The sequence below is a fragment of the Borostomias antarcticus genome (genome assembly GCF_949987555.1).
Source record: "Borostomias antarcticus genome assembly, chromosome: 15".
Classification (NCBI taxonomy): Eukaryota; Metazoa; Chordata; class Actinopteri; order Stomiiformes; family Stomiidae; genus Borostomias; species Borostomias antarcticus.
In genome coordinates, this window is record NC_140248.1 from 2167340 (window position 1) to 2193894 (window position 26555).

The following is a 26555-nucleotide window of genomic DNA, read 5'->3' on the forward strand; positions in this document are numbered from 1 at the left end:
TCTCACAACATCCTGGTCTCCCAGCCCTGCTGCAGAGTGCATGCTCACAGCTAGCTAGCATCCATGGATGTATTAATAGAACTGGATACAGCCACTCCATTCACTGGCCGCTATCAACAATGAAGCCCTATCGAACCGCGCCATCTTGGCAAATTTGTAGTCATTTGACTATTTCCGGTGACTTTTGTACTTGCGCAGTTGAGCTTTTCTGGCCGACGCGCGTCCACGAAAAAGTTCACATTTATCTGAAATGTAGACGCACGTTCCCGGCTCTCTCGGCTCTCCCCGCTTTGATTTAGCAATGAAAACCGGCTTGCATATTAACCTGTTTTTGTCAAATATATCAATTGGAGAAATTTTTTTTTCATCCAGGCATCTTAGTTTTAACAGGTTAAATATAACTGAACATGTTTCGTTTGCTAGTAGATGGTATTCATTCCGTTCGCGATAACGTTATTGCAGCCAGGCTGAATTCCTCCAGGGAGCCAGTGACCGGCGAGTTGAAGAGCTTCACTCCCCGCCAGCAGGAGCTTTGGCCGCGGCTACCGCATCTCGGATAACCCGCTGAGTTCGTGGCTGCTATTTCACACTCGCCCTTGATCAATCCCAATACCGATCCATGGTAATAATGAATCAATCGTTCAGATCAGATGGGCAGTGCTGCATGCATGTTACAACATCATTGTTAGCTTTATTAACATAACCATAGCCTACATTTATCTCTCTAACGTTAGGCTATCCATCTTACACCAGTCGGCCATTCGATAGCTAGAAGCGGTCAACGCCAACTTTGACTGAAAACACCCAAACTCAGTGTATCGTTTCATCTTCATGCTACACATCAACTCCTTTACATTGTATGTGAATAAATTCCTGTTATTCTAAAAATATCCCATTTCTGTCCATTCCTGGAAAAGGCTAATAATTGCTGTCAAATGATCACTCCAGTTTATCACCGTATCCCACTACCATTTCAACTATGCACAGGAGGTGGTCTTGTGGTCATTTTCATTAAAAAATGATTAGCCTGATCAGTTTGTTGTATGTATTAAGCCCTTTTTGAGCGGTATGCTTGTATTAATAGCTTATAGCTTGCCATACTCACCAACCTTGGGACCTCAGAAATAGGGAGCATTTCCAAACCAAATTGCGGGGGGGGGGGGGGGGGGGGGGGGCATTAAAAGCATTACAAATTAGACATTAAAAGCATTAAAACGAAATGTGAAACATTATATATATATATATATATATATATGTGTGTATGGAGCAATTGTTTTTAATGTCCGACTTTTGTCTGTGCTGTTCAGTAAATGTGCATCTGTCCTAATTTATTGTAGCCTATCTACTACACAACCTAGTTCAAATTTATGAATCTCCCGCGGAAGTCAGGAGGGTTGGCAAGTAGGCTATGGTCACTGCTCCCCAGTAAAATTGAATAATTGAGGGGTTACTTACAGTACAAAAAAGTACAGCATTTGTAGAACTCGGATGATACTACATAAATTGCCATGCAAAGCCAGAGACTGTTGCTTGTAGACGACAAGACTGCTGTAACCATTCAAATGTGGAGGCTACACTGCATTGAAGGTGGGTTGGCTTACTTGACACAGAACACAGAAAACGGACACCACAAAAAAGGGCTTAAAGCAGGTCCTAAACCGCAGCAGGTCTGGTTGAGGTGTGAACTGGTCTCCTAAAAATGGCTTGAGCTGTGAGGATTAGAGGAGGCACACTGTTTCTGTTATTACATTTCAATAATAGAATATGACACACAAAACACAAACCACATACATACACACATACACAAAGGCCCGTCTTGGTTTAAAGCCCACTCACCAACGTCAAGGTGCAAGCCTATCGAGTGGGAACACGAGACCAATCACGAACAGGACAAACTCAGACTGGACAACACAGCATACAAATAATCAAGGAATATGTATGTTGTCATGCTGTTTCACATTTCGTTTGAATGCTTTTAATGTCTAATTTGTAATGCTTTTAATGCCCCCCCCCCCCCCTGCAATTTGGTTTGGAAATGCTCCCTATTTCTGAGGTCCCAAGGTTGGTGAGTATGGCAAGCTATAAGCTATTAATACAAGCATACCGCTCAAAAAGGGCTTAATACATACAACAAACTGATCAGGCTAATCATTTTTTTAATGAAAATGACCACAAGACAACCTCCTGTGCATAGTTGAAATGGTAGTGGGATACGGTGATAAACTGGAGTGATCATTTGACAGCAATTATTAGCCCTTTCCAGGAATGGACAGAAATGGGATATTTGACCGCTTCCAGCTATCGAATGGCCGACTGGTGTAAGATGGATAGCCTAACGTTAGAGAGATAAATGTAGGCTGTGGTTATGTTAATAAAGCTAACAATGATGTTGTAACATGCATGCAGCACTGCCGATCTGAACGATTGATTCATTATTACCATGGATCGGTATTGGGATTGATCAAGGGCGAGTGTGAAATAGCAGCCACGAACTCAGCGGGTTATCCGAGATGCGGTAGCCGCGGCCAAAGCTCCTGCTGGCGGGGAGTGAAGCTCTTCAACTCGCCGGTCACTGGCTCCCTGGAGGAATTTAGCCTGGCTGCAATAACGTTATCGCGAACGGTATGAATACCATCTACTAGCAAACGAAACATGTTCAGTTATATTTAACCTGTTAAAACTAAGATGCCTGGATGAAAAAATAATTTCTCCAATTGATATATTTGACAAAAACAGGTTAATATGCAAGCCGGTTTTCATTGCTAAATCAAAGCGGGGAGAGCCGAGAGAGCCGGGAACGTGCGTCTACATTTCAGATAAATGTGAACTTTTTCGTGGACGCGCGTCGGCCAGAGAAGCTCAACTGCGCAAGTACAAAAGTCACCGGAAATAGCCAAGTGACTACAAATCTAGCCAAGATGGCGCGGTTCAATAGGCCTTCACTTTAGATTTCGAATCCTGGGGGCTTGGCTAGCATCTCACAACATCCTGGTCTCCCAGCCCTGCTCAGAGCGCATGCTCACAGCTAGCTAGCATCTCCCAGCCCTGCTGCGCATGCTCACAACTAGCTAGCATCTCACAACATCCATCGTTGCTTGGCAAATGACGACATCACGCACGCACGTTTACGAAAGTACAAAATTAGTACATAGTACCTGTGAGCCCACGCGATGTCAGCCACTTGAATGTTATCTTTACGGCAAATACTGATGCATGTTACTGCTGGTACATGTTATACATTTTACACCTAGGAGGCAAATCTATTGTTTTATTATGCCAATCTCATCGTGTGAATTCCCTCAATCAACATGTCTATAGGATGATGCCTATGATGGGATGATGCATTGCTTTCTCAGTTTCATGCATACATTTCACCCATTACTTCGGCTGGATAGGTCAGAACCTACTCTATACACATAAGCCTATGTAAGTCTTAATAACCTGGAGAGTACTAGCCTACTTTCTTACTTTACTTTGCTATAGACCTCTTTATTCACACCAAGGAAAATAACTGCTATCCAAGTAAATAAAAGTGCAAGGCAACACATTTTATTTCAAAGGCCTAAATGGCATTAAGGTACAGCATATAAATACTGGTTAATCCAGACAGTTGTTACAGAAGAACACATATCATTCTTTCTTTTACACAAGTTACATTCAGTTTGACTTATTGAGACAGTTTACTTAGCATTGATATGCTACAAACTAAAACGCCATGAGGAGTACAAAATATGAGAATAGTTCTCTCACTGGGCTACTCCCCACCACTGAGAATACCAATATCCACAAATAAGGCAAACTTAATTCTGCTCATTTACTTCTGAGATACATTATACAGTAGTAGTTATTGTTAGTGTTAGAAATCTTGTTCAGGCCTTGTGTATAACTGAACAATGTAGTTTACATCCCTGCACATGGTAATGTTATTCTTCTTTAATAAATAAAATAAATAATCATACAAATTGTTGAATGTTGTGGAACCATTTTGCTTTTGAGGACAATGCCAAAGTAGCCAATACCATAAACAAAGTCTTCAAGTTGTATCCAATGGGACTTCAAAATGTGAATCTAGTAAATGTAATGGCAAATAAATTATTTGAAGGACCTCTTTCAATTTCATACGCTTAGTGAAATAATATAACCAAGATAAATGATCTTAGCCTTTTTATGCAGGATACATTTAAACGTTGTATGAAACAAAGTTTGGGCTAGAGGGAGACACACAATGGGCCATAAAACACTCAGAGCACTTCAGTCTGAATCACCTGCAACTAAGGATGCTCACACTTCTTCTATTGTTCCTTCTCACTCAAACCACCGTTCAAAAATGTATCCAAACCCGCAGGCTTACATATACCTCAGTAGAGTTTCAGCAATAGCACTCAGGCAAAAGCTGCAACCTTTAGATGAGATTTTAAGTATTTATTTGATAAACTCCCGATAAACTCATTTCACCCCCTTCTTATAACAGCATCAGGCTCTTTAAAAATTCCATTAGTATTTCACTTTTCCAGGAACTTGCACATTCACTCCACTGTAGTCCACCATGTACATGGGCCATTGCTAAAACGAGACAGGAAAAAGGAAAATGGGTTTGACCAAGCGTGAGGGAATTTAGTGTTTATGTTACTGAGGTAATGATGATGACTACACAAACACAGTACTCTCTGAGCCCCTCTGCCTTACAGAAAACATTTCAGATTTCATTCTGGAATTGATGGGCCTGTTTTCAATTGTATGTGTAGTTACTGTGTATTATACTGTATGTGTATATGTGCAATGTGTATAGCATATCACCAGAACCAACAAAGGGCAGAATGATAATCTCACAGGATTTGTGAAGATTCTATCCTGGTTCTGTTCGGAACACATACCATTACAGGAATCTGATTGGACGATGACGCTGACTCTGAGGGTAAGGGGCTTGGACTGCTCTCCATCACTCTCTTACGTTTCCGCCGATTGGTTGAGATCTCTTTCCCTTCTTAAGAACACAAAACACAACAGTTCAAAACCAAAACATGTTCTCCCAATTAAGCCCCTTTAGAACTTTCATACTCACAAGACCACATTTACAACCCTTACCTGTGTTGCAAGTTTGGGCATATTTGCATATTTCTGCAAAAGGCCTGCCGGAAAAAAAAGACAGACAGTACTTTTTCAGTTCAAGTCATCAGTATGTTACCTCACCTCTTTCGAGTTTGAACATAAATCTTGCTGAATTCTTACAGTGCAGTATCCGTCTAATCTAACAATTAAACCCCTTTCACCTCAGTCTGTTTGTACAATTAAACGAGGGACACTCACTGTAGCTGGCTCTTAACATTGATATTAATTTCATCCCTGGCTTGAAGGATTTTCTCCAGGCGAACGATGTCGTAGGTGTTGGGGTTTCGGAAGGGGATGTCATCCGGAAGGCCGTGAACTGCCACAGAGCCTGGACTGGCGCGGATCAGCTTGTACGGGACCACAACAGACCGGTCCAGACCCAGGGCATCACCTGAATAGGAGAGCATGTCTGTAATGGTTAACAGGTCTCTGATATGGACCTCTGAGGCCTGGCGGGGTGTGTGGTTGTAGTACAGGGGCAGGATGGAGACTGTTACCATATTTCTTGTTGAAAAGTTCCTTCACTTGCTCACGGAGAATCACTTTCTCCCCCATGCGGTTGACGTCCTCATCATCTGTCGATTCGAGAGAGGCAATGATTAGAGATCTATGAGTAATAGATCACATGACTGAAAACCTATGACTAAATGGGGTGATCCTCTCACCACTTATAGAGGCGTAGGCCTTCTTCAACAGAGTGATTCTTCGAGGAGCTAAGGGAAACAAATGTGTTTTTACAGTTTCTCTCAGTCTACTACTGTGTACACATCTCAAATAAATTCATCGAATCAACCTAAATTTGTTAGCCTTAAAAGTTTAATTGGTGAAAATATGACGTGTTACCTGGTTTAGGAATGAGTCCTTGAAAAGGTCTGAAAAAATCAGCAACAAAGCAAAGTTAGTCATTTCAAATCCTAATCCCTATATACAGTAGGCTATGTGCATAAAAACATCCATAGTACCTAGTACCCACCTGGTAATGGTGAAGCAGATCTTATCTGCCACAGCTAGGATCCTCTCCAGGTTCTGAGAGCCAAATGTACAGGGTTTCCTGAAGGGGATGCCAGGGGGTAAGCCCTCGATGATGACCGAGCCCGGGTTGCTCTTGATCCTCTTGTAAGGCACCTGGACAGGATATTTGATGCCGAGAGCCTCGCCATACTTCCTGTTGAAAAGGTCCTGGACCTGCTCTCTCAAAGTGTTGGCCAAGTCAATTCTGGACAGCTTGGCCTCCAGGCAATCTGTGAACATAACGACATGTTAACAGGTTAATGGATGCTTTCCAGAATAGTCAAGTGGTTTGTGGTGAGGTCTGGCTGAGCTACAGGGTCCCAGGCATGTTGCAATGCACAGCAATACACAATGAGGAGAACTGCCGCTGTGACCATGGGACATGTAGTCTGTGAGGAGAACTGACGCTGTGACCATGGGACATGTAGTCTGTGAGAACTGACGCTGTGACCATGGGTCATGTAGTCTGTGAGAACTGCCGCTGTGACCATGGGACATGTAGTCTGTGAGGAGAACTGACGCTGTGACCATGGGACATGTAGTCTGTGAGAACTGACGCTGTGACCATGGGACATGTAGTCTGTGAGGAGAACTGACGCTGTGACCATGGGACATGTAGTCTGTGAGAACTGACGCTGTGACCATGGGTCACAGTCTGTGAACTACCTGAGAATCCAGGTCTCTTTGATGCAGCCGCAGCATCTTCTGCCAAATCATCTTTGGAGTCGAGGTCTGTGGAGAAATCAAACACACTGTTTAGAGGGAATACAGCCCCTTCACCAAACCCACCGGGGGATTCAAACCCACCGGGGGATTCAAACCCACCGGAGGACCACATTCAGGCCAGAGAAATATGGATCCAAATGGGGCCAATCCAAACGGAGCCAACTGCAAAACCAAAGGTGAATACCAATACATTGTAATATCATTATTATTTTATTAATTTATTAACCTTTATTTATACAGGTAAAAATCTCATTGAGACCCAGGGTCTCATTTACAAGACCAAGTTCAGGGTAGACAGCAGCATAACACACAGTTACAGACAGACAGGACGTACCAAAGACAAAATAAAACTATGCACTAGTATATGGCCTGTATGAGCTCACATTAACATTCAACCCAAATTCGAAGTTCAATGTTTTGATTTCCACACCATGATACAGGGTATTTGGGATGCCGTTACCTAAATCATACGCTGGAACCGGAGGCACCTCTTGCTTCACTTGGTCAGTTAACAGTTCTGGCCTGCAAAGATTTAAAAAAATAAATAAAAAAAAGACAACATAAAAAGGCATATCCCCAGTCTCCATGGCGATACACGGTGCATGTGTTGAGTAGACGCTCTTATAGCACCACCTCTCACCTTTTGATGACAAACTGGATCTGACTGCCGACAGACAGGATCTTGCGTAGTTTCGCCGCGCCAAAACAGTTGGGCCTCCGGAGAGAGATCCCCTCTGGAAGTCCAGTGACACTCAGATCATCTGGGTACATCTGGAACTTGGAGTAGGGCACCTTCGCTGGCTCTGGTAGGCCTAATGCTTCAGCTGCAGGAAAGAGGAGAGAGGGAGAGGGAGAGAGAGAGAGAGAGAGGGAGAGAGAGAGAGAGAGAGAGAGAGAGGGAGAGAGAGAGAGAGAGAGAGAGAGAGAGAGAGTGTTTTCTGGAGAATTGTTTCTCTCTACTATGTAACCACTATAACTGTCCCCAGTCTGAGAGGCGTGGGTTCTGGAGGTGTTCTGGAGGTGTTTTGGGTTCTGGAGGTGTTCTGGGTTCTGGAGGTGTTCTGGGTCTGGGCTCTGTAAGTGATCTGGGTCTGGGTACTGTAGGTGTTCTAGGTCTGGGCTCTGGAGGTGTTCTGGGTCTGGTTCTGGAGGTGTTCTGGGTCTGGGTTCTGGAGGTGTTCTGGGTCTGGGTACTGAAGGTGTTCTGGGTCTGGGCTCTGGAGGTGTTCTGGGTCTGGTTCTGTAGGTGTTCTGGGTCTGGGTTCTGGAGGTGTTCTGGGTCTGGTTCTGGAGGTGTTCTGGGTCTGGGTTCTGGAGGTGTTCTGGGTCTGGTTCTGGAGGTGTTCTGGGTCTGGTTCTGGAGGTGTTCCTGGTCTGGTTCTGGAGGTGTTCTGGGTCTGGTTCTGGAGGTGTTCTGGGTCTGGGTCTGAGTCACTTACCGTACTTGGTACTGAACAGGCTGTCCACCTGCCTCCGGAGCTGCAGAATCATCTCACCAATGTCCTCCGCAAGACTTCCTGTTAAAAACAGCAAATTATGACACGCCGGATTAGGTTAAACGCAGCTTGATGAAGCGATTTGTGCTGAATCACAGTGTATCCATTTGACAGAGCATTTTAGACTCCATGGTTTGTACGATGTACCTTCAGAAGATCTTCTGACGCCTTGGGACGCTGGTTTGGGTGACAAAGCCTCAGCTGGAAGGGAGGATAGAGAGAGAGATGAACAGACAGCCTACTGTGATTTCAGACTAGTCACAGAAGCTTCCTGTATGCTTGATGTATGGTGTCTGTCTGCTGTGAAAGCAGAGCGTTTCAGCTGTAGGACACAGACAGAGCGATTGCACTCCCATACAGACACATTACGCACAGATAAAAGGATGATATTCCAGTAAATAGTGAACACTACATTTACTGTACTTACCTGTATCTTTTTCCTTCAGTGATCATTTGTGAAAAAAAGAAAGCTTAAAAATAACATTTTCAAATTAACAAAAAAAACAAAGGGTAAGAATATAACGGTTACCTTGAACATTTGAGTACTCTGTCGATAAATCATCTCAGAATTCTCTCTAGTATTCTCTAAATACTAGTAGCTAGCCAAAATTAAGACACTTGGAAGACACGTGTTTGCTTTAGGGTTAGGAAAGCAAACCCTTTCTTGTCAGCCAGAAGATATTGTTCAAAAGAGAACTTAAGAGCACTCAAGTGTTCTGGGTTACCTCACACTACTAAACTATTAAAGGGGCGTTGGTGTGGGTGTCTGGTAGAGAGGGGTCAGAACTCTCTGTCTAATTGGGGGTTTGGGGCGTCTTAAAGGGACAGTACAGGAACAGGAGCGGGGGGGGGGGGGGCACAGGGGGGGGGGGGGTTGCTATGTAACCGCGGGTGTAACCACCGGTAGGTTGCTATGTAACCACAACACAGATGGAGCAAGGAGCAGGGCAGCCGGGGCTTAACGTGACCTCTGTACTCAGCAACTGGAAATGTGCACAGTCCATCTGAAAAATGTCAAGTTTTAAATCCGAGGGGAAAATAACCATCACAATTCAGGGTGGATACATACTGTAATAAGGGGTAACTGTCACAAAAATAGTTTTAAGCGGTACAGCAGCTTCTACATATGGCGTGACGTGTGTGTCCGTCTGTCAGCGTGTTGTGTGTTTGCCTGTCCATTCGTAGCATGAGATTTAGACCAATTAGGAGTAAGCACTATCGTTGTACACCAGCAGGGGGCAGTAGAGATTGCTCGTAAACCGCTTACCTCACTACCTGGGTGTGATTTTTTTTTTAAAGGAGCAAATGAGTTGTAAACTGATGGAGAGAATGCCTGTTCCAGTGTGAGTAAGGACTGGTATGGAGATGGGGAGGAGGACTGTTGGGCAGTAGTAGTGGGATGTAGAGGTGGTTATCCTGGGCACTAGAAGGGTAGGGCAGGGAGGTAGGGAGAGGTGGGGGTATCTGTGAAAAGCTTGTTCATACGTGTAGCTGGTAAGCTATCTGCCTAACAGAAGCCCGGGGTGGTGCTGCGGACGCAGCGGTGGAGGACCAGGCCTGGAGCAGCAGAGAGCAGGTGGAGGAGTAGGGCCACGGGGCTGCAGTTACCTGCGTGAGCCTCAGGGGGGCGCCAGGGAGTAGAGGGCAGGGCCGTGGCTGCTGGAGCTGCAGCCGGGTCTGCCAGAGAGTCACAAGGCTCCTCTGCTGACACACTGGCATCTGGGTTGTAGGGAGGGACACAGATATGACACGGTTGAGGGCCGGGTTCAAGGTCAAGGGTCAGGGTATTGGGGTGAGACCGGAGGGAGGGGGGTAGGTAATGTGGAATGGTGCTGTTGTGCTGTAGACTGAATGAATGAATGAATGGTTTATTTCGGTCGCACACATTTAAAGCTTATCTCTCATTATGTGTGAGTGTCACAAACAAAAATGTTCATACTTAAAGTCGCACTGAAATGAAAAAAGCATTCTGTCCCATTTTGGTTCACATAATTGGTCATAGTGTTCACCTATTCAACGATGTATGCCAAAAAATGTACAAAATTCTACTTTTGTTGTAATCTTATATCAAAGTATATCATTTCTTACTTCCTGGAAAACGGAAAACGTGCAATGACGACTACCTTAGATTTTAGGCCAATAATCTCACGACATCCACCCGTCAATCAACGCTATCCTTGTATTGAATCTGTCTTAAGTTCTTAAAGGACAATGCTCTTTTGACAACCTGGACCTTATTTACCACATATTATAAGACGTTTGACTCACCGAGATCACTTTGGTGTAGTTCGGAGGCCTGTAGAAGAAATGTAAAATCCAGCGCGAGCCAGTATATCCATGTAATGGCGGTGATCGGGGCAACGAGAATGAAGCTTCTAAAAATCTATTTTCTGCCGCGAAACGGTTGTTTTCATCAATCTGTCTGGATGAATCACTAGTTGTGCTTACATAGAGAGCATAGGCCTGTTGTGGTATTTCCCATGCCTCTGTAATATGATCTTTAGAAACGTCGTTAGACACGAAATAGCTTCCTCACTTGCTCCAGCACGCATGCGCACAGCGTGCTGGAGCAACGATTGTGCGCATTAGTGCTGGAGCAAGTGAGGCAGCTATTTCGTTTCGAAAGACGTTTCGAAAGATCATGGCATGTGAAAACCACAACAGTTATGCTCTATGTAAGCACAACTAGCGATTCATCCAGACAGATTGATGAAAACAACCGTTTCGCGGCAGAAAATAGATTTTTAGAAGCTGCATTCTCGTTGCCCCGATCACTACTACACCAAAGTGATCTCGGTGAGTCAAACGTCTTATAATATGTCGTAAATAAGGTCCAGGTTGTCAAAAACGAGCATTGTCCTTTAAAACCCGTCCACTTGTCAATGTTCCAATCAAATTCCTCTAAACATATGTCCCACCCTCATAGCTTGTTTGCATCGGAAATACGTCAAACTACGGAAGTTAGATGATCTCAAACGTCCGTTTCAGTGCGACTTTAACTACATCAATCCAAATCACACCATACATTAAACAAAATTGACCAAAAAAGGAATAGGCTGAAGCCGAAGGCTTATAATTGCCTATCCTATACACTCCATAGATGACCCAAGGATATTAATATTACCTATCCAGTAATACAAGACAATGGCCGGGTTTCCCGATAAAGAACCTTCTTAAGGAACCCTTCTTAAGCAACCCTTTGCATGGAAGTTAAGAAGTACTTTGGAGTTAAGTGCTTCTTAACTCGTTCGGGAAACGATAGCAATAGCAACAACCAATAGCAACAACAACAATAATAATATATATATATATATATATATATATATATATATATATATACATACATACATACATACATTCATACATACAGTACAAACTATGGGTGTGTTCACACCTACACATTTGAAAAAAAAAAAGTTTGCTCCGCTTCGTTTGGAGAAGTGTGAACGCGTATTCAAACTCTGTCCCAGATCAAACAACCGAACCATGGTCTGCCTAAAAGGCAAGGACTCGGTCCACTTCGAAAGGAACCATGCTTCGGTTTCCTTTTTTTTGTGTGAACGCGCATCGGACTGACCGTAGGACCAAAACAAAGAGCACGTCTCCTGTGTGATAGGTACACGGAGAAGGTCTCGTCGGCATCCATCAGGGCCCGTATTCTGCGTCGGTAGCAACTCCTATGACTCCTTTGCATTGAAAAAAGCAGCGCGCCTTCATTGTTTACACGCATCCAGATTCGGTCATGCTCATATTGGGTCACCGTTGTTATTTGGCCAGAGCACCTAATAATCACAAGTAGCGCCAGTATGGTAAATGCAATGCGCTGTTGTGGCTCCATTGTAACAGTGATTGCTCTAATTACATGCGGTTAATGATAGATTTTCCCTCGTAATTTTTCTAGTCAATAGATGAGCAACCTGTACGACCACGTGACATTTGTTTACATGTGTTGGTTCATTACACAAATGACCGTGTGAACGTGAACCAGAAAAAAAAAACTGCAACAATGATGCAACTTCACTCATTTGGTCTGGTCCTTGGTTCGGACTTTCTGGTGTAATCGCAACCTTTTTTTATTTTTTATTATTACTCTAAGTTGTACTGTAATTATTTTACCTATTAAGGATTTTTTTTAAAGTTCAGAGATCTACACAATTTCAATTCGTTTCTAAGACAATTCCATAATTTGACTCCCAAAACTGAAACATCTATATTTTACATTGGTTTTCACCTTACAAGTTGCAAAGATACATACCCCTCTTAAATTACAATGCCCTTCTCTTGATTAAAAACAAACAGACATTGAATACAAGCTGGTGGACTTCTGGCTCAAAACAGTAGAAACTTTAAGGTGTTTGACCCTATAAACAGTGGATCTGCTCTGCTCTTCAGCAGATTCACCATAACCAGCTTTATTTTTTATTCTTATAGCTCTTTTCGAGAGTTTAATTATTGGGTCTATGTTTGTTTTATAGGCATTTCCTCAGATCTCAACAAGGTATGACATGTAAGGCATTATTAGTGAACAATAAAATATATAGACACTTCTTATTCAACAGATCTCTGGTTTTATAAAGAATAGCAATTGATTTAGATATCAAAATGAGGTTATGTTCAATATGTGGCTTCCAACATAGTTTATGATCTATAATCACTATCAAAAATGTTTCATATACACTTTCAATTTCCACTCCATTTAAATTTAGTTTTATTTCAGTTTACCCTGAAGCCACCAAACATTTTAATTTAGTGATAACTTATTCATATCAAACCCTTTTGAACACAATCAATTCCCTCACTGCTATTTTCAATAACTCGTTAATATCATCCCCTGAACAAAATAAGTATCAGCAAAAGTAACAAATGTAAAACATTGGATACTGTACAAATATCATTTAAATAAAGTCTGAATAACTTGGGTCCCAAAACTGAACCTTGCGGAACACCACAGGTTACTCTTCTTGGATGTGACTCAGTATTATTAATTTGTACATATTGAACCTGTTATGTAAATAACTCCTTAGCAAGTGTTGTGAGACGCCTCTTATACCATAGCGTTCCAGTTTCTTCAGACGTAAGGAATGATCAATTGTGTCAAATGCTTTACTTAAGTCAATAAATATACCTACAGTGTGTTGTTTCTTTTCTACTGCTGTTGTTATATTTTCTTCTAGATCCATCACTGCTAGCGATGTTGATCGATTACTCCAAAACCCATATTGGTGGTCACTCAATATTTCATATTTAAAAAATAGTCAAGTCTATTAGCAAATAACTTTTCAATTGAGGTAGCAAAGACACAGGTCTATAATTTGATATGATATGCTTGTCACCATTTTTGTAGATTGGAACCACTTTAGTCATTTACATTTTATCAGGAAAAATTCCTGTTAGAAATAATTTATTAGAAATATAAGTATACGGCTTGAGGACACATTACATGACTTCTTTTAGGAGTGACATATCAATAGTTACTGTCACATGATTTCTTATTCTTAAACTTTCTCACAACTTCTAACACATCACTCTCGCAAACTCCACCAAGAAAGAGTTTCTGTTGTCAAATGCAAAATCAGTATTCATATCTTCATCAGTGACGTTGATTTCCCTTGCCAAGTTTGGGCCTACATTAACAAAATAATCATTAAACTAATTAACTATGTCCTCTATTTTTTCCATAAATGAATTATCACTTTTTACAAAATATGCTAGAAATCCTTTTACTACGGTTTTTAATCATGTCATTAAGCACCCTCCAGGTAGCCTTAATATTATTTGTGTTATTTTGAGACAGTTGATTATAGCAGTCTTTCTGTTGCACTCTCATAATGGATGTTAATCTTTTTTTGTATTTTTTATACTTATCCTCCTTTTCCTTTGTTGAATATGCAAAATTCCCTATATAAGACTCAAAGTGCCCAGGAATCATTGAGCATGATAGCTGAGTGAGCACTGAGTCAGGGGAGTAGGGACTGATGGCCCCAAACCAGATGGAACCTCAGACTGGGAATAAGAACATACTAAGTAAGGTAGGAAAAGGAGGATAGCGAGGTCAGGATCTGAGCAGGGGCAGGTAAGCCAACAAAGGGATAGAGTAAATCAACTAAGATAGGAGTTAATCTAACAAAGGGATAGGACTAAATTAACTAGGATAGGAGTAAATCTAACAAAGGGAGAGTAAATCAACTAGGATAGGAGTAAATCTTAACAAAGGGAGAGTAAATCAAGTAGATCTAACTCCAGCACTTCCTGCTCCTTACAGCTCTGACAGCAAAAAGAAACGTCCTCTTCAGCGCCATAAAAACTCAGGATATTACCCTCCTATAAGCGTGTCTCCACTGCCTCTTTAAACGTGTCATATAAAGGATTACTTTTCTATATTCTCTCACTCTGCTACTGTATATTGAAGCCCAAGTCTGGGGGAGATTCTATCTGGTTTAACGGGCAGACTACTTCCACAGTGATGATGGAGGGGTACCACTTACCTGGTACTGTGACCTGGATGATCTCCCCATCGGGAGGCTCGGTTTTAATCTTTTTCAGAGGAATACAATCTCCTGACGGGCCTAAAGGGGAGTGAAATGGACAGTTCATATTGCAGATCCTTCCACCCAAGTGTGTCATTGGATTGTATAGATGTGTTTAATATTTCAAGTGGGCGGTGGAAGGTTAAAATAGCTGAACTGCAGAACAGATGGTAAAATCTTTCTTTCACCTTTCTGAGGAACAGTAAATGGTGGATATTGAGTGGGGGGACTATTTTGTGAGGCTGGGAGATCATATAAAAGGGAAAATTCACATCGGATTCTAATCGGTAACTGCTATGAACATATTATATTGGTGGGAATAATGTTGCTCTGCACTTACCAGCTTCATAGTCAGCCAAGGGGCTAACACACGCACTGGTAGATCTGAGAATAAGAGGGAAAAACATTGATTAATGCTCAACCAGGGGGATGGAACGGGAAAGCATGAGCTGCTAATGTGTAATGTATAAGACTTTATCCGGTATCCTGTACATCACAATAAAGAATATCACAGCTAAGGGTGCAACGATTAGTCGACATTGTCGACAAAAATCGACAATTAAAATAGTCACCAACAAATGTAATAATTGTTTTTGTCGCCTGATTTATCGACAATGAAAATAGTCACCAACAAATTTAATTGTTGTTATTGTCGCCTTGATAGCCGGAGGTTTTTTTTGGTTTTGGTTTTCTCCCCCGAGTCGCACATGCGCAATAGCGTTCAGAGTTCAAGGATCACTCAGTGGGATAAAATGACGGAGCCAAGTCCATCTACGAGTTCGGCTCCAACACGCAGCAAACATCAAAAGTTTCAGGTTCAACTCAAAGGTTAGCTAACTAGTAGGAGTTGTCCCGCATTAGTTTGTTGCATTGCTTTTGTTAACGTTATCCCAGCTAGCACTAGCAAGCCAGGATAGCGCTTCTACTAGGGACTGCTTCTAGAATCATGTACAAAAAATCGCTTTTCTTCTGAAATAGGGCTGACACATCCAACATGTTTACTGTACCTGTCTGCCTGACAAAATAATTTGTATCCCATTTATGCAGCGTGAAAAGCAGCAGAAGCACGCTGGACACTTTTGTGCAGAAAAAGCAGACATGCAGCCCCCAGCAGGCCACTGCCTTCACATGTGGCCTCATGTTTATGTTTACCTTTATTTAATGTTATTTAATGTGCCTTTGCCGGTCTTTGTTGAAAACAATGGACAAAGATTTATTTATAGTTTATACACACTGCACAGACAATATATATTTTTATTCATAGTTTTATACTTGTACTATCAGCAGAAGGGTAATAATTAAAAGAGACATTTTTGAATGAAGTTTGTTCTTTCTTGTCTTGCTAGATTTAAAAGCTGATGGCTGATACCATAAGAGCCATTTTTTATTAATGCAATTAACCTGTTTTTTTTTTTTTTAAGAAAAAAAGGAAAAGATTAGTTGACTAATCGTTTCAATAATCGGTGACTAATCGACAATTAAAATAGTCGTTTGTTGCAGCCCTAATCACATTATTACTAAACACTATTAATGTTATGTAATAGACTACCACAGGATCCAGGCTAAGAAAATATGATTTTTACTAATAGAGTATTACTAATGAATCTCTTCTCATGAATCAGATATTATTTTGTTATGTATAGAAAGATAAGATAATATTGTTTGCGAAAACAGGAAATAAATAAAGTTGATGTCTATCTAAAGCTTCTTCTTTGTGTGGTTTTCGATGTTTCTCTCCCCCCCCCAGTCTCGGGGCTATGCGAGCCTGGGTGAGGGTCATCCGGGCTATATATCCGGGCACACCTCCAGGAGCCATGTCACCGTTTCGTCATCCACAACCGTCAGGTCCGGTATATCCGACAGTCCTGGATGACGTGGTCTGTAGTTTGTTACTCTGCGCCACACTCGCACGCCGCACAGGATGCCAAGCCCCATCTATTTTAGACATTTTAAACAGCTTTGTGTTGGCTAGGAAATGCATCCCATGTTTTACACCAGACCTAGTGTAACTGAACCCCCAGCATGTACAGGCTGAGGCTCAAACAGGCTGAGCACGGCGCTGTATTCTGACCTGCTGCTGTGGGGATTGCTGACCAGCTCCAGGGCGGTGGGCAGGACTCGGTCGGAGAAACCGTCCTCAGAGGTCAGATCGTGTTTGCCCTCCTCCTTGGCCACTTTACCAGCAGCTGCATAAGAGAACACGACAACGCAGGTCATGAACACAGCAAACTACGGCGTCAGACATTCACATAAAACAAGGGCTGCGTTCCGAATCACATACTTCTTTTTACTACCAGTATGTACTGCAGCTGCCCCTACTTTGCACGCAGTAGGCATACAATTGGGACATACCACTTCGTCATAACATTGCGCCTTGAAATTTGCCCACATCCGTCGCAGTCCATAAAGCGACATTCGTCCACAGCTGTCGCGACTTGCATATGTGACGTATTTTCTGCTGTGCAATGGATTGTGGGTCAGAAGAGCCAGAAAATTCTGCTGGCTTGCATACAGCAAAATACGACCGGATGTAGTAGGACATCCTGGTATTTTCGTCATACTGCATGTGGCATACTATATATTGGGACATACTACACCCTTTTGTGGCACACTATAGTATGGAAGTATGCGATTTGGATCGCAGCCAAGATATGAGGTATGCTACTAGAGACAGGGACATGCTGGCAACTACAGTGGGAAGGGAATATCAATATTGTGTGAGGTAAACAACGACCTAAACTGGCTTTTACCTGTGAAAATCCTTTCATCAAACATTCTGGGAAGAGAAAGAAGAAAGCAAAGTCAGATTAATCAAGTGCAGAGGACCCACTGGGAGCGTGAATATTCCAGAATGTCAACCAGAGACCCCGAGAAGATTAGATGGGACAACAGACGACTCCGCGGGGTTCGACTCTGGGCTGTCTTCTAAGAACGACAGGGGTTTGATTCACCTCTGCAATAAATCGCATTTCCAATCTGCTCTAATTGTATTAGCTAACAGTATTGAGGAGCGGGCTGCTTGCTCGTGGTTTAACGTCTGTGATACTCTGAACGAGGCACGCTGCCTAATCGAAATTTGCTTTTGTTTTGTGTTGAATAGCAGCGAGATGCTGGCACAATCGGCCAGGATAGAGGGCCCCATGCTGGGGGGTGTGTGGCGGTGGTTATCAGTCAGCGGGGCACCGTCTGTTGGAGAAGGGCAGGGCGTTTAGCTGGCAGATGGCATGGGCTGATACTAACCTCACCCTTGCTGAAATTATTTCTCAAAGGAAATGACACATGCACAGTCTCTAAAAGATCCAGTGCTGGTCATTGTAGTTCTAAATAATGGTAAAAATGTTAGGCTAAACTAGGAATGATGTACTACAAAGCCATGTTATATACAGAAGACGACATACAGACTTCTCTTTGTTTTTCTTAAGTTTGTATGGGTCAAGTAAATTTGGTGTCCCGAGGCCATCGATTTAACATAAAAATATACGTATGTATGAATATAATATTAAATCACTCAACTCTTACCCTTATTTTGTGTTGCAAAGTATTCAATTAAGTGAGCTATTGAGCTCTCAAGTGTCAAAATGTCATTCAGAATAACTGCCCCGATAAAAAGATTTATTACAAAAGTGATATTAAAATAGAGAAATTCATCCTAAAAATATAAATGAACATCCATGGCATAATTGTGTTAGTGTTTGCAACTATATAGAAAAATGGGCAACATACTGTATCTAAAAAATATTTTAAAAACTTGAATAACTTTTGACCCGACTTTTGCACTTCATCCATACCATTCAGTATATCAAAGGTAAAAAGCTATTTTAAAGCAATCACATGATGGTATCTCATAGAAGAACCCTTGAAGACCCTCTATCAATGTCATGAAAATCTCAAAATATTTGATGATTTCACCTTTTCAACTTCTAGTAACCTTTGGAACAAAAATGCATGTCCGTCAGTACAACACAGAAAGCATAATGTTAATATTTTATTCATATTAAAGCAATCCATAGCGTTTTCTCAGTTTTTCTCGGAACTGCGCCCCCACAGGCTCTGCGAGTAAGTGCACTGTCGTACTGTCGTAACGTTATCAGATTGTCTTTTTGTGTGTTGGCTGTAAGCCGACAGACCAAGAAGAGGGAATCCTATTTGTCGCTCCCTTCCTCCCTTTCTCCCTGTTGGCGTTGTTGACCTGCAGTTCTTTGTTGCTGCCACAAGAGGCAGTGGTCCTAGAACATCAAAAGAAAAAGACTCCACAGATTTCCCAGGTCAGCGGTGGCCGAGTGGATAGTGCGCTGCCTATCACTGCAAAGGTTGTGACTTCAATCCTTGGTGTGGACATACCAAGGTACCATGACATATTTTGTCACTGGATGTTATAGAAGTTATATAACGAGCATATTGGTTAATTATAGACCCTTTTACAGCCTAGTCAGCACAAGTATGCGCGCACATTCTTGAAACAGTAGCAGAGGAAGACAGACGAAATCGCCATTATTAAGCGTACGGACTGAACTGAGGACATCATCAAAAACGCCCGCGTTTGCGGTGCCCATTTTATATCAGGTAAGTTATTTTGACTACCTGGTTTCACTGGAATGTCTGGTTGAAATGTAGCCCTTCTCAGTCCCGTTGTTGCATTCCGCTCGCTCATGCCAGACAACAGTCCTTTGCTGGTCCAGTCACTTTGCCGTCCAAATAAATCCGTGTTGGCCTAGTTAGGAGAGGCGCTCATATTTACAAGTGTCAGATAAACATTAAACTTCACTTACCTAAGCAAACGGGTCTATTTAAACAAATGCTGGATTGAAGCTTCAAAGCACCGCCACCACCACAGAAGAAGACTACCTCGGAAAAATAATTTAACTCGGACAGAACGCATCTAAATAAGTTATTTATTTGTAGCGCCGAGGCTTCAAAACCCAGCATTTGTTAAAATTCTATTGCTAACCCTAGAATAATTCTATTCTATTGCTAACCCGTTTGCTTAGGTAAGTGGAGTTTCATGTTAATCTGACACTTGTAAATATGAGCACCTCTCCTAACTAGGCCGATACCGATTTATTTTGACGGCAAAGTAGAGTAACATCTGAAGTAAACAGTAACCCATAACCTGGCTGCACGCTAAGCTAAAGCTAAGTTCAGGAAATAAATCCCAATGATAGCTAGCTAATGTTAGCTATTTCTAGCTAACGGTGCCATACCATTGTTCCGACGATCTTATTAGTCCGACGTCTCACTAGTCCGAAACATTGTCGGTCGGACTCTTGAGCCGTCGGATCAATGGGATGTCTGACGATCGGTGAACAAGTTTCGGACTAGTGAGACGTCGGATCAATGGTATGTCGGAACAGTGGGCAGTCCCCTAGCTAACACGCTAACTAGTGTTAGCTACCTAACTCAAAGCCCGAGGAGTTTGAGCACGTCCTCTCAAAGTGCTTTAGCTAAGGTTAGTTACTACAAGCTAGCTAGTCCTTGTCACCAACACTTGCCTCACAACGTACGTAGCTAAACTATTCACACAGCAAGCAACGTCAGCTGACTGGGACTGTCCCGTGAGTAGAATAGCCAGTGAAATACATTGAACAACTGGTCAGTTGATATGTTGCACAGCAATCGAGCAGGACAATATCATTAGGGCTAGGTTAGGTAGCTAGCAAAGTCAACTTGCCCAGCTGGTATGGTTATAGGCTCATTCCTATGGGATAGCTTAGTAGTTTGGGATTTAGCAATGGGTTGACTAATCACTAGATCAATATTTTCAGTTGGGGATAGGACTACAACACCACCTGTGCTGTGGCACCAGGAATCTGCTCTGACCACTGTTTTTATTCATCACCATATCATGTTATTATGCAGATTAAATGTACTGTATGTCACGCGACACAAAAAAGGCTTTATATAAATGTTATTTTTGGCCAATATTTTAATTATTTTATTAGATCATTTTAATTATCTCCCTTCTGTTCTGTTGCAGCTTTGATGCTGGTATGCCTGGTGTGGTTGAGGCCAGAGAACACTGTGATGCAACACCAGTCAGGTGTCGGCTGCTGTGCAACGCTGATGTCCAGACCCCCCAAAGATGGTCTTCAGGTGCAAGCCCCACACGGACTGGACATGGCCAGACAGCAGTATCTGATCATGGATGGCTGTGACTGTGTCCATGATACAGGCAGTGCAATTACATAACATGTCAAGTATACTGTACAGTAGTACACAGTAGTGGAGAGTAAGTTCTCTATTGTATAGACAAGGTGTTCAATTGCTCAAGTGTTGTCAGGTGTTGATTCAAGTGATAGTGTACAGTAGGGGTGTAACGGTACGAAAACATCACGGTTCGGTACGTACCTCGGTACGGACGTCTCGGTTCGGTTCAGGAGCGGTGCGCCTGCACTACTCTGATTCCTTTTCTATTCTTTGAAAATGATCTTGAATCAATCTTTTTAATATAATTTTATTTACAAACAGCAATACCTTTCAGGCTGAATCACTGCCTCCCCCCCAAAAGAAAAAAAACAACAACAACATAACAAAACAAAATTAAAGCTGCTTCGCAGCGATGAGGCGGGGCCAGGCAATTTCCGACAAGTTTAGGAGCAATAAGCGAGCGAATAGGAGGACAACAAGAAAGTTTACATTCCAATGTTCATTTTGTACATTCATATCGTATCGTAAAACATTTGTAAAACATTTTGATGCATTGTAAGCTCGATTTTGATAATTCAACAATCTGGTCAATGAGTTTGTGAATTACAGTCTGAACATCCAGTGGAGCAAGTTGTGTGGTGTTAATTGATTGAAAAATGTGGGATGAGATATGTTTATTAATTTTTACAGGTTTTATCTGCTTTTCTTCATAATTGAACATTAACTTCAGCAGCTGTGTACTCAGTCAGTTGCCAATCAATCGATTTAGTCATTGTAATCCTCGGCTGGGGCTGGGTAGGGTTGCCAACAGCGATGTCTCCGGAGCTTGCGTTGGATTGTGGGTAATGTAGTTTTCTCTGTATGTAGTGTTGGTTTCAGAGGACAGAATTAAACATATTTTAAAAAATTCAATTTTTGAGATAAAATTCGGAAATAAATCACACTACATCTTGGATATGTGGCCAATGTTGTCACTTTTTATGAGGATGATCAGACATTGATTTGGCGAGAATTAATAGGAACTGTATACAGAACTGTTTACAGTAAAACCTTTTGATGTGCTGTGGGCTAAATTGTTCATATTTCAATAATCTGTGAGGATCGTTTGGTACGGACCGTCTGAAGATACAGTATATACATTTTGGTGTCAATTGAACAAAAGATGTGGGAGGAGATAGGTTTGATAGGTTTTACAGTTTATGAAAAAATCAGAGTGATGGACTTCAAAATTCCTGCAAGGTCAGAGTGTATGAAGGTTTTGTCTCACTTGGGACTACATTCATGTGGTTGTTTTACAGTGATGGCACCTATGGCTGATTTGTTATGATTTTTTAAAGTTTTAAACTTTAGACTGTTGCTGTAGCGCCACCTTCAGCTTTATTGACCTACAATGCAGGTTGAGGACTTTGGGTATAGTACTGGAGCTATGTGCAAATGTTGGTGATTTTTTGTCCACAGGAAGTTAGACTTCAGTGGAAGATGGAGAATAATAATAATAAGTAAAACATTTTGATGCATTGTAAGCTCAATTTTGATAATTCAATAATCTGGTCAATGAGTTTGTGAATGACAGTTTGAAGATCCAGTGTAGCAACTTTAGTGTTAATTGATTGAAAAATGTGGGTTACAGGTTTTGTTAGCTTTTTTTTCATAATTGAACATTAACTTCAGCAGCTGTGTACTCAGTCAGTTGCCAATCAATCGATTTAGTCATTGTAATCCTCGGCGGGGGTTGGGTAGGGTTGCCAACAGCGATGTCTCCGATTCGTGGAGCTTGCGTTGGATTGTGGGTAACGTAGTTTTCTCTGTATGAAGTGTTGGTTTCAGAGGACAGAATTAAACATATTTTAAAAAATTCAATTTTTGAGATAAAATTCTGAAAAAAATCATACTACATCTTGGATATGTGGCCAATGTTGTCACTTTTTATGAGGATTATCAGACATTGATTTGGCGAGAATTAATAGGAGCTGTATACAAAACTGTTAACAGTGAAACTCTTTGATGTGCTGTTGGCTCAATTTTTCATATTTCAAAAATCTGTGAGGATCCTTTGGTAAGGACAGTCTGTAGATACAGTATATTAATTTTGGTGTCAATTGAACAAAAAATGTGGGAGGAGATATGTTTGATAGGTTTTACAGTTTATGAAGAAATCAGAGTGATGGACTTCAAAATTCCTGCAAGGTCAAAGTGTATGAAAGTTTTGTCTCACTTGGGACTACATTCACGTGGTGGTTTTACAGTGATAGCACCTATTACTGATTTGTTATGATTTTTTTAAGTTTTAAACTTTAGACTGTTGCTGTAGCGCCACCTTCAGGTTTATTGACCTACAATGCAGGTTGAGGACTTTGGGTATAGTACTGGAGCTATGTGCAAATTTTTGTCCATGGGAAGTTAGACTTCAGTGGAAGATGGATAATAATAATAATAATAATAATAATAATAATATAGGCAAATACAATAGGGTTCCGGCAGCTACGCTGCCTGGCCCCTAAAAACAATGTTGACCAGTGGAATGTAAAATGCTGTGTAAAGCAACTTTGCTGTTTCTTGAGTGTTTCCCCCTCATTCATACCCCATTTACCCCACTTCACTCAACCTTCACCTTTTGGCCAGAAAAAGCAGACAGGGAAGACCTGCTGGCAGTGACGATGTCCCCAGCAGTAGAAAATTAAATAAAAACGAATAGCCTACTTAAAAATATGTTTTTGAATCACTTATTTAAAACGAATTAAATGCAATAAAAATTTTAACGAAATAAATTAAAATCTTTACTAAAAAAAAAATCAGCCTTTTTTCCCGCAGATATATAGACTATGTCTGCAAACGTGCGTGTACAAACGAGCGCGTGCTGTGTGCAGCTTCAGAGTTTCATTTCTCTCATTGCAAGAACTATAGCCTACATTGGGACCTCCGTGATATATAAATTATTCCCTTAGCTTACCTGTGTTTCATTACGGTGTATTAGGCTAAGGCAAACGAACAGAATTAATAGTTTTACCTCAGGAGGACGGTAATGAGGACGGCTGAATATCAACGCGAGCCCACTGACGTGTGAGTTGTGCGCTGATATGATGACAGGCTCGTAGGCTACTCGTTTGCAAATCACAGACCCGTCGCACGGGACTGTAGCCTATATCAAATTACTTATGTGGTCGGCAAAATATGGTAGGCCTAAGTAACTTGCTGTACAATTAGATGGGAGATGGATTACAAAGGTCCCGATGTATAGCCTATTTCGCAGTGTGAGCGAGCCAAACTGAGGGGGTGAGGGGGCGCACACACACACACACACACACACACACACACACACACACACACACACACACGCCTGCGATGCGAGGAGACTTGTGACAGTGACAGAAGCGATGGCAGAGAGAGTGAAAGGTTCAAAGCGTGGCACTATTTCACAAGAGTCGATTAAAAGCCCATTGTCACAACTTTGACAAATATTTTGCGTCAGTCTACTGAAAGGGATCTGCTCGAATGATCTGTCGGGTCGCTCGGCACATGACTGTACCGTACCGAAAGCCCCGTACCGTACGGTACGGTACGAATACAGGTACCGTTACACCCCTACTGACCGCTACCATTAATGTTATGGAAGCTGCTGCTAGTTGTTGTTAGCCCATGAGTTTACTGGCTATCCCGCTCTCATTGTGCTGGATTAGCATAGGAAGCGTTGGAACTGATGTGTCCAGGTGACAAGACCCATCTTTATTTATCAGACATTCCCGTCCTACCAGTCCCGCACAGAAACAAGCCAGCCAACACACATAAGTTCTGGTTCTTCAACACACATAAGTTCTGGTTCTTTTTCTGGCTTCCTCCGTGATGTTTCGCTTCGGTTTTCTCACCTCCGGCATGATATCATTGAACAAAAAAATGCATGATATCCATAGACGCCGGAATAGTTAGCTACTACTGTGTTGTTTAAGCACAACGTTGCGCATGCGCACTTCAACTGAATGCTGCGTCCCGGGGGCGCGAGTTTTAAAAGTTAATAAATGTCAAATCTTTCTGAGTAGACTGTTTGGACGATTCAGCATACCTTTAGTAAATCTAATTGGAGAATTAGCACCAGACATGTTTGTAAAGGTCCAAATATCGCGATGTATTGCTTTAAATATGAAAGATAAGGATAATCTTTATAGGTCATGGTCATTACTTTATATAGGTGGCCAAGGAACTGCCTGTTAAATATGTTTATGTAGGAAATCCATCCTTCAGTTTTATTTTATTTATTTTTAATTTTATTGGGTTTATTTGTCAGGGACAATGCACATTAAAATACAATAAAACGCTTATCACGCTTTAGTCCTTCAGCACAACAAGAGTTTCTTCAGTCTGGTCCCTGACCAAGACCTGGACTGAGCACTTGGACTTGGTCCCCGGGCGTCATGAGCGATGGCTGCCCACTGCTCCTGGCTGCCCCTGGAGGAGGACAGCTGGGATGGGATAAATGCATGGAACAATTTCCACCGGCCACCCCAGAAGGTTGCATGTGTGCTGTGTCACCGCTCACTGAATGTAATGTGTGGCCAAAATAAAGACCCCACTTCAGGTCCGCTAATAAAAAGTTGTACCACAATGTCCTCCGTTATGCTGAATGACAGTAGCTTTGTTACAGTATACCATGTTTGTCAACATTTAATCATGTTATTCATATTTACCTGGTGTATGAATACTATAATATTGTCATTTTAAGCCATTTTATGGCATTTCAAGGCACATTATCTTGATAGGCCCACTGTAGCTACTGTAGATAGCCACCATTGTTAAATAAGGAGAGGGCTGCATGGCAGATGCAGATCCTGTTTCTAGCGAAGAAAGACTAGCTACTCAGAAGAAAAGAAAGGTACTGTTTTCACTTGAATGGCCATTTAGAACTGTCCAAACATACTACGCGTGCGTATACACGTCTGCTGGCCAATCAGAAAAGAGTATTAACCCAGGCCATGGTATAAGTAAGGGATAATCAACAAGTAGGTGTGCATTAAACGGTTTTAAGGCACGACGTGGAGGCGAAGAACCACCCGACACGCAGCGAAGTGCCTTAAAACCGTTTAACGCACACCTATGAGTTGATTATCCCACTTATACCATGGCCCCACATACCAAAGACAAATAAATATGTGCCATTTACCCACATTTTCTACATTAAAATGTAAAGAAATGTTATTTATGTGTTGCTCATTGCTGAGTTTTATTATAGTCCCTCACTGCCAATACGATACGACCTAGCAACCAAACAATGAGCCTAGCAACCCAAACTATCTGAGCGAAGTGTAGGCTACTGCATATTTGTTGTGCAACATATAAATCGTCCAGCTGTCAAACCTAGTTGCCAACAAACTATGTATGATAACCTGATTGTCCTCAACTCCAAAAGTATTGTTTTCATGTCGTGGTATATCACTGTCAGTCATATCTTACATTCATTGTGAGTTGATTTGCGAGGACGGGATGTGTCATATTATTATGTGAAGCAACATGGTATTAGAATCCAGCACTTGCCTCTTCACACTGATATATT

At 41.8% G+C, this 26555-nt stretch overlaps 1 protein-coding gene across 2 annotated transcripts in view; it reads right to left on the minus strand.

The window, feature by feature from the left end:
* Positions 1–3585: 3585 nt before the first annotated feature.
* The window catches only part of gtf2ird1 (GTF2I repeat domain containing 1), a 40491-nt gene continuing 17521 nt past the window's right edge, over positions 3586–26555 (minus strand). For both annotated transcript variants that reach the window (XM_084450179.1, XM_084450178.1), the window contains exons 10-27: positions 17620–17645; positions 16941–17055; positions 15210–15253; positions 14828–14908; positions 9951–10061; positions 8490–8543; positions 8286–8363; positions 7487–7670; positions 7307–7368; positions 6787–6852; positions 6083–6350; positions 5953–5981; positions 5775–5822; positions 5607–5684; positions 5308–5500; positions 5086–5129; positions 4875–4984; positions 3586–4563 (exon numbers count right to left, since the gene is read on the minus strand). In XM_084450179.1, the coding sequence (XP_084306305.1) occupies positions 4495–4563; positions 4875–4984; positions 5086–5129; positions 5308–5500; positions 5607–5684; positions 5775–5822; positions 5953–5981; positions 6083–6350; positions 6787–6852; positions 7307–7368; positions 7487–7670; positions 8286–8363; positions 8490–8543; positions 9951–10061; positions 14828–14908; positions 15210–15253; positions 16941–17055; positions 17620–17645 (1660 nt within the window). In that variant the 3' untranslated portion in view covers positions 3586–4494. The remainder of the gene's footprint in view (positions 4564–4874; positions 4985–5085; positions 5130–5307; positions 5501–5606; positions 5685–5774; positions 5823–5952; positions 5982–6082; positions 6351–6786; positions 6853–7306; positions 7369–7486; positions 7671–8285; positions 8364–8489; positions 8544–9950; positions 10062–14827; positions 14909–15209; positions 15254–16940; positions 17056–17619; positions 17646–26555) is intronic.